This window comes from Equus quagga, chromosome 1 (genome assembly GCF_021613505.1).
Source record: "Equus quagga isolate Etosha38 chromosome 1, UCLA_HA_Equagga_1.0, whole genome shotgun sequence".
In the NCBI taxonomy this organism is placed as follows: domain Eukaryota; kingdom Metazoa; phylum Chordata; class Mammalia; order Perissodactyla; family Equidae; genus Equus; species Equus quagga.
Window position 1 is genome coordinate 147207529 of NC_060267.1, and position 8751 is coordinate 147216279.

General features: G+C 47.2%; 1 protein-coding gene across 4 annotated transcripts in view; it reads left to right on the forward strand.

The window, feature by feature from the left end:
* The window catches only part of TRANK1 (tetratricopeptide repeat and ankyrin repeat containing 1), a 98702-nt gene extending 90864 nt beyond the window's left edge, over positions 1-7838 (forward strand). For all 4 annotated transcript variants that reach the window (XM_046672409.1, XM_046672424.1, XM_046672432.1 and 1 more), the window contains exons 22-24: positions 1097-4140; positions 5007-5105; positions 6265-7838. In XM_046672409.1, coding sequence (XP_046528365.1) covers positions 1097-4140; positions 5007-5105; positions 6265-6365 — 3244 coding nt within the window. In that variant the 3' untranslated portion in view covers positions 6366-7838. The remainder of the gene's footprint in view (positions 1-1096; positions 4141-5006; positions 5106-6264) is intronic.
* Positions 7839-8751: the final 913 nt, after the last annotated feature.

Genomic DNA, 8751 nt, shown 5'->3' on the forward strand with positions numbered 1-8751 from the left:
TGCCTCAGCATGGCCTGATGAGTGGTGCCAAGTCTGCTCCCAGGATCCGAAACAGCAAAACCCTGGGCTTCCACAGTGGAGCGCGCAAACTTAACCACTTGGCCACGGGTCCGGCCCCAGTAGTCTGAGTATTAACTGGAGCCTCACACTAGAAATATCTGCGTGTCTTTTGGAGGCTGTGCATACTGGATGTAGAATTCAATTGCTAACTGGCATGACTCAAAATACACTGAGGACATTTTAGATTTGAAAAGAAAATATGTAGATGGTTCCTTAAACTTGCTAAAAATACTCCCTACTCCATCAGCCAGTACTCACATGAGAAGTATATTCCCCTCCTTTATCTTTATTTACACTCCTTCACGGAGGGCCTGTTTATACTAGGAAATCTGATATTTACAGGATAATTCTGGGGCATCATAAGGTCTCTGGGCACTTCTGTGGTTGTGAGGAAATATATTTTGTCCTGCAAGAGTTCAAAAGTAAGCATGTTTTGTTGGGTTGTTCCAGTGCCTTGAAAATTGGTAGTGTGGGATGTACTGACTTTGATCAGCCGAGTAAAGGGGACCCCTTCAGAACTTCATGAATTCACACTAACTCAACCACATGCATACCTGGCAAAAGAGAAGAATCAGAGGTTGGATAAGAAGAGGAAGACTAATACACTCACTGGCCTGTGTATAGCTTCCATCTTCATCCTTTCTCATTAATCACATATCACACTGAACAGTATTGTTTACCCAAAAGGATTATCATGCTTTTATGACAGTTTAAAGGATTTTTTTCAGGGGCAATTTTGACTGTGCCTAACTTTTGTCCTACAGATTGACTTTCAAACTTAACTTTCACTTGCTTAGGTTGCAACTCCATTATATTTCATTAATTAAACACACTAATGCTCAGTTCCTTGGGGAATGAATAATTAATTTTGTCAGTATAAAATGAAGCATTTATAATGATGCTGGATAAGTGGAGGTCCTATTTTGTAGTTTGTATCTACATGTGAGAATCTTATGTAAGTTGCTCTGTGCTGTATTTTGGAAGAAATTTTCTATTAGGTAATAATGAGTTGACATTTGCGTGTCTGTCATTGCAGGTACGAAGAAATGGTAAAGGCCAAGAGCCTTCCCATATCCAAGCTCTCCTATTCTGCCAGTCAGTTATACTTGGAGGCTGCAGCAAAGTACCTGAGTGCAAATAAGATCAAGGAGATGATGGTCGTCCTCTCGAAGCTGGACATAGAAGACCAGCTGGTCTTCCTGAAGTCTCGGAAACGGCTAGCAGAAGCTGCAGATCTGCTGAAGAGGGAAGGTCGCAGAGAAGAGGCTGCCTTGCTGATGAAGCAACATGGCTACCTCTTGGAGGCTGCCAGGCTCACTGCCGACAAGGACTTCCAGGCCTCGTGTCTGCTGGAGGCTGCCCGCCTCAATGTGGCCAGTGGTTCAGACATAGAAAATACCAAGGCCATTCTGAGAGAAGCCGTTGATCTCTACCATCAAACCAGTCAGTTGTCTGGGATTGCTGAGGCCTTTTTCCTGCAGGGGGTAATCCTGAAAGACTTTCAGAAGCTCAAGGACGCCTTCTTCAAGTTTCACAAACTCAACCACTCGGCTGGAGTAGTAGAAGCACTCTATGAAGCCACCTATCTGTGTGAGGCCGAGCCTGAGAAGGTCCTGGCCCTGGCTCCAGGGGGCTTGGAAGTCCTCCTCGATCTGGTCAGGGCCCTTAAAAAAGTGACCAACAATGCGGAAAAGGAAATGGTCAAGTCTTGTTTTGAGTTTTTTGGGATTTCTCAGGTGGATGCCGAGTATTGTCAGATGGCTCAGAATGACCCTGGACCCATATTAAAAATAATTTTTGACCTGGATTCAAACTTGAAAGAGAAGAAAACAAAAGACCATTTCTTGATAATGACTGAGCAAGTGAAATTAGCCCTAAAGAAACACCTTCTGAGCAGGCTGTGTCAGGTCACACGGAGCCTGCTTGGGAGGACCTACCCCGGGGTCTGCATGAAGTTTATTGTAGGCTTAAAATGCGAGAATGAAAACTGTGAAGATTTCCACAGGCCTTTGCGGCGTTGTGAGGCCAAGTATTTGGTTCAGTCAAAAATGCAGCTGGTGGCAATCAATGGACTGCTTTTGGAAGCCAAAAAGGTATTCCCTAAAATTTTAGCTCAAGAACTTGAAGAAATCGATTATATTTTATCTACAGATACGTATGGCCTTTGCAAATCCTTTCTGAATGTCCTCTTCCCTAAGCATTTCCATCAGAGAGTGTTGTCAGAAAACATCATGGCATGCAAAGAAATCCTCAAACCAAATTACAAATTCTTCCGATCCTACAAGTTTGCTCTAAAAGAGTACATCCATTTTCTGTTTCAAAACGCAAGTGTACGAAGCCGCCGGGAGTCTACAGACCTGTGGCTGAGCGCCATGCAGGCTTTCCTTCTCTCTTCAAACTACCCGGAGGACTTTGAAAAGCTGCTCCACCAAGAGGAGGACAACTACAACAGGGAGCTCAAAGCTCTAGAGTCTGAAAAAGAGGAAAGGGGCAGGGGACGAGGCAGCAGGATGAAAGGAATAGAAGGGAAATTCGGCATGCTGGCGCCCAACAAGGACGATGAAAGTGCCGAGAAGACCCACCTGTGCTTCATCCGGCTGCTGGAGAATTGCATCGACCAGCTCTATGTGTACAGGAACCCAGAAGACTGCAAGAGGCTCTTTTTCCGTTTCATGAACGTCCTTGTTAAGAGGTGCAAGGAGCCACTCATCCCCAGCATCGGAAACACAGTGGCCCTGTTGGAGTTCCAGTTCATTCACTGCGGGGCGGTCCTGGCCTGCCTCTGGAAGAATACCATCCTCTGCCTCCCCAAGAGCTACATTGCACTCTTACACTACTGGGAGTTCCTGTTCAGCAAGGACAAAGAGCTCGGGGACGTGTTCTCCATCATCCAGGGATACAAACCTAAGGACGTGATAAGAGCCATTCAGAATTTCCGGTACCACCTCTCCTACCTCGTCAAGGTGCTATGCGGTGATGAGAATGAGAACTTCAATGTTCTGCTCGATGCCTTTAGTGACATAGACTATGTAGTCTCTGGTGAGGCAGAGCGGACCCTGGTGCTGTGCTTGGTGATGCTGGTCAATGCCAAGGAGGTTCTGCAGCCAAACTGCAAGACTCTTCTGTACCACCACTTCCAGGAGATCGAGAGGAAGCTGAAGCTGATGAGTGTGGACTGCCCACACCAGGTGCCTGAGAGGCTCCTGAAAGTGGTGAAGCGGGTGTTGATGGCGGTCGATGATAAGTCTGTGGCTGAGGCGCTGCAGGACCTGCTCCTTGAGCGGGATGAAGAGTACTTGATGGACTGCTACTGGCGGTGGGACAGCATGCATACCAAAGGGGTTGTGATCCGTGGCCTCTATCATGAGGAGGTCAAATTAAACCGCCTGCTCTATGTGGACCCCGTGCACTACTTTGCTGAACCACAGTCTGAGTTTGGTCAGAATGAGACGAACGAGCTTGTATCAGAAGACCAAGATCACCTCCTCACTGCCATCCTTTCCAAGAAGCAGTGGAAGGCTTCCATCCAGCGGAAGTTGAGAAGAGTGTGCCTGGTGGTGTCCCTGTGCATCAGCTGGAGAAGGGCGAGTGCCCAGAAGAAGCACTTCAGGGAGGAGACTGGGGAGCCCAGGGCCGGCAACTTCAAAAAGGCCGACGTTGACAGGACCCAGTGTGACCTGTGCGGAGTGAAGTTCACCTGCTGTCCTGAGAACTATTTCGCTCCCGATAAAGCATTTGAGGGAGCACCTTCAGAGGCTGTGGCCCTTTCCAGGGCTGAGCTGGAAGACAAGGAGTATTGGGAGAGGAACAGTGAGTCTTATGAGCAGCATATCCACCTAGAAGGCCATCAGAGGCAGCAAGTGGCTTACCAGAAATACTCTGAATTTTTCCGGGAGAAGGTGGAGCCAGCCATTGAGGAAGGCAAGCTAGTGGTGCAGGACATTGAGCGGAGCGTGTGGATCTCCAGTCACCTGGGCTCCAAAGAGCACAGCCACATGCTGCAGAGGAAGGTCCAGGAGAGCATCGAAAAGGTTTTGGATATGGTGGAGGACCTCTACAGACGCAAGGCCTGGGCTGGAGGTAAGGGGCCCTCAGAAATGGGTTCCAGGGGATGTTAGAACCTGGACTTTGAGAACGCATGTCAGAGTCAAGTCCTTTGAGGGGTTGTCTGACCTGGGTTGATAGAACTTGGCCTTAACAGAAATACAAGTGAGGACTGTGTGTTCTCAAGTTACAGCAAAACGGCATTGTTTGGACCAACCCTCCCCCGATGAAAACTCTGATTGTCTTGGGCCAGGATGGTTTCCCCTGGCACTGCTGACAGAAAAGGGCCTGCTAACTAACTCTGTGGAGAGGCTATAGGGAAAATGTTTAAAATCTTGAGGAAACTCTTTAAGCTTCTGATTCATTCATTCAGTGATCATTTCTTGAGCACCTACTGTGTGCTGAACCCGTGACTAAGATCTAGAGACGCGTAGCTGTTCTCTTCCTTTTAGGAGCGTCCCTCAACCGTACCCACTGTGAGCCTTTAATAATACGAATTCTGTGGTCTTTGAATCACATTTCCTCTAACTTCTTTATTAGCTACTTCTTAGCAACACTGAGTGGAAGTGTGCTGTGTATAAAATTAGTAAAATTACATATTTTAAAATCATTCTACAATTCAGACACTCAAGTTTAAGGTTGAATGACATTTTGAACAAAAGCTTCCGTGAGAGATTTGCTGTTGGCAGTCTCTAGAGACACACAGCAACGGCATCAGGCTGGCGTTTTATTGTAGTTTATGTTTGTGGCAGAAGGTGGCTGTGGGTCCTTACCATGTCGTTCTCCTCAGGAGAGGCACAGACACAGGTTCTTGGGAGGTGGTGGCTTTGGCTCTAGGACTGGGTGTCTGAGTCCCTGCAGGGGCCCCTTCACTCAGAGCCCTTGTTCTTTCGTTCCCATAGCGGAGGAAGTCATGACTCAGCAGGTCGACGTTCTGACCCCGTCAGTCAGAAAGGCGCAGGAGTGGCTGAGGAAAACAGAGCTCCACTTGAAGCAGGAAGGTAAGGAGTCCTTCCTCCCAGGGTATTGTTCTGGGTCTCTAGTTGCTGGTTCTGCTGACTCCCGGGTCAATTTGAAGTGGGGCTGCCTGTGATGTCAATAGTGGCCGCTCACTGTCTTGGAGCATCGCTCCCAGTGAGTCAAATTATTAGCAACGTAGTATCTGAGTCTCCCCATCTGACTGTTAGAGCCGTTAATCTGGGCTCACGTTAGTTGCTTTTTCAAAAACCACTTTGCCACTCATGAGCTATTATCGATGACGTTCAGTCACTATTCATACTCAATACAGTGACTCCTAAGGATAGACAAAGGATTGCAAAACCATCTCTTGATAAATATGTTTGCCTGGATCAACCATTCATGTAAGTCAATGAATATTTATTGAGTGTCTAGTATGAATCAACACTGTTCTGGGCTTGGGGATATGAACTAAACAAATTTGTGGACAAAACAAAATCATTGGGGAAACCTACACGCGTCTGCCTACAGAGGGTTAAAGGCCTGTGCAGAGTGAATCAGGTTTCTCTTCTGAGCTCAGAATTACCTTGCCATGTTCTATATGCTCTGGAAAGTCTTTCCTCTTGCCCATTCTAACTGCTGCCCCCTCTTGACTGGACCTCATTTCTTCTTGCTCCAACTATATCACCTGCCCCAGATTGCCCTCTGGGAGTCCTCCTAATCCAGATGCTACTGGAAAATCCAGACCCCACCGCTGGGGAAAACTTGAAGGGACTTGGCATAAATGTCTATGCCAATAGAAAAAATCTTTAGAATATAGTCCCTGCTGGGACTCTGACTTTTGTGATTGTTTCAAAAGGAAGATAACTGGTATTCCAACTCAAGTCTGTGTTTGAGTTGAGCTTGTGTTTGGTTTCTTTGCCGTTTAAAGGGTCTCTAACATAAGGCCGGAGGAACCAGCCTGTAAAAGAACTTAGTTCCGGAGAAGAGTGTTTGCATTGGCTGTTTCTCAGCCTGGAAAATAATGTCAGGACTCAAAGAAGCATCCTCTCTCTCTGGCACCTGGTGGAAGGCTTTTTTTATATTCTTTAATTGAAAGCAATGATTTCAGAGACATTAGGTTTTACTAGAATGTTGTATTTCTCAATGGAGTGAAAAAGTCATCTTTCTGCACTTTGTTTCTGTCGTTTGCTTTTTCAACAGGTGTTGTCCAGGAAGATGATTATGAAAATGAAGTTGAAGACTTTGGCGAGCTCCGTCCCAGAAGCCGTCAGCGGAAGTGTGGAAAGCGGAGAAAATACTAACGTTCACACAGCTGCTGCCTTCTAAACCTTCAGAACATTCCATCTTGACTTAGAATTATGTGTGCTGAGGCGGAAGAGAAAAAGAATGTTAATTAGCATAAAATAGGAAGGGAGTCCCACAAACCTTTGCTTTTTGTTCCTATTTCTCTTTCAGTGGTGGTTTAGGGTCTTATTGCTCCCTTACCTGCAGGGATCTCTTCAGTGCTTTCCAAGTTCAAGTCTAGCAGTATCAGTTCCCCCTAAATCTTGTTCAGATGGGAGAAGTCATAGATGAAGGGAACCTTGGGACTCCCCACCCCAAGGCCCCGGGTTCTCTGGCTCGTCACCATCGTGACATGAGTCAGTAGAAGGGAAACCCCCCGCCTCAGAGCTGCTGCTAGCCTGGGTCGGGAAAGCCCTCTGTTGAGTCCCTCATCTCCTTTCATGTGGCTGTGACCTCAAGTAGTACAAGAGCTGTGTGTGCCCAGGACCCATGTGGGCCCTACTGCTGGCCACCCCTGACCCAGGCCACACTCTGGTCATCTCTGAGCCTACTTGTAGTATGGTTCCTTCCATTGTATATTTTAGCCTTTTCTCTCTGTGGCAACTTTTCTGCCCTTCTTGCCACCAATTTTCTTGTGACCATTCTCAGCTATCTGTGCAAGTCATAGTTAGATTACCTCAGAATGTAGTCAAGAATTTCCCCAGTGTCTAGCCTCAGGACCTTCCACCAAGAAGGAGAGGCTGGGGAATGTTGCTGGAGGTTCTCAGCCTGCCTCTCCAGGGTGGTCCTAACTCCACCTTGGGTACGGTGCCGACATTCCAAAAGGTGTTTTGTGTGTAGCCCCGTATGTCTAGTTTTCTTGCTTCTCCCTGGCAAGTTTGCCGTCCTAGCTTAGGTTGACATTCTGATGAGCTTCCTCCTGCTGAGCTCACCACGGTGGGACAGTGACCTGCAGAGTTGCAGGTTAGGGACAAGTGGACAGAGGAGGAAGCCAGCCTTACATCGCCAATCCATAGGGATTCGGCTGTGAATCACTGCCCTGTGGCTGGTAGACCCTGAAAGTGGAGGGACTTGGGCCTGTTTGCAGGAGCCCATTGCTCCCCCACCTCCCGGGGCCAGTGGCCATCAGTATGGTCCCATTAGGGAAACTTTCATGCCTCGTGGTTACTCCCCACCCTTTCCCCACCCCTCAGCTCAGCCTGGTGCGGAAGGTCAGGTTCATGTTGGTCCTTCATTGTTGTGTCATCACAACAGAATCAGCTTTCTCCCCATGTTGCCACTGCTTTTGCCGCTCATTGTTTTCTCTTTGTTGTCTTTCTAAATGATTCTATTTCCTTGAAACGTTTATGCTTCTAATTTTTATTAGGTTATGTTTCTAATTTTTATTCCAAGTGTTTTTTACAAACTTGCCAGAAAAAGAAAAAAAAAAACCCCAATCAAATCTTGCTGTATTATCACATTTTTTATAAAGTTGTCATTTCTCTTGCCTAGAGCTGTCCATTTGTTTATTTCCAATCTCCACTCTGAGAGTAAAGGGGTCAGTCTTGGAGCTGGTTCTTTCTGGTCATCTGGGTGATGCTGACCACGGTAGAAGTTTGCTGTGCCTTCTGAGATCAAGACATCCAGGGACAGAGAAATATAGCTCAGCCCGGGGACTCGCAGCTGTTTGCAGTGTCTCTTGAGGTCCTGCCTGTGCAAGTTCTTTCCCATTTGGGTGTTCCTGAGCGTGCAGGGTGCGGACTGTAAGGAGATTTGTCAGTGTCGTCTATTGGAACTACTCCCTAACAAGAACGTTGCCCTGGGAGGCAGGAGACCTCGAGTCGAATCCTTGTCCTTCTCCTAATGAGCTGTGTAACCTGGGGTGAGTTAGATCTGTTCAATACTCCCTGAGTGCCTAAATGTTGCACCCCTCTTGGGGAACTCATGATCTGGTGTGGGGGAGAGATGAGAATGTAGAAAAGCAGCAATGATAGAAATATGTATTGCATGGGGTGGTAGCAGCATTTACATAACCCAGCTGGGCCTCAGTTTCTCCCTTTGCGAAATTGACTGGTCTAAGATTTTTTCCTGCCCTTACGCAGAGTGATTCTGTAGGCTGTTGCCGTGGGTTTGAACCTGCTCAGGTCTTCAGTAATCTCAGTGTTTGCTTGTGTTGAGTGAGCAGGACAGCTGAGTCTTAGAAAGCAAAGGATCCTCCAGTCCTGCGTTTTAAGGTCTAGGAGGCTCAGAACTGGGTTAGAGGATTGATCCTGCTACCTTCTATATCAGCAGTGCCTAATAGCATTACCTTGAGAGAACTCCCAAGAATCCATCTCAACTTGTGAGAGTCCTCAGAGTGTGGATGTGGAGGTTGTGGGGAGAAGAATGGAATTTGGCAGCAGAATCCATAATTCCCGTTGATGA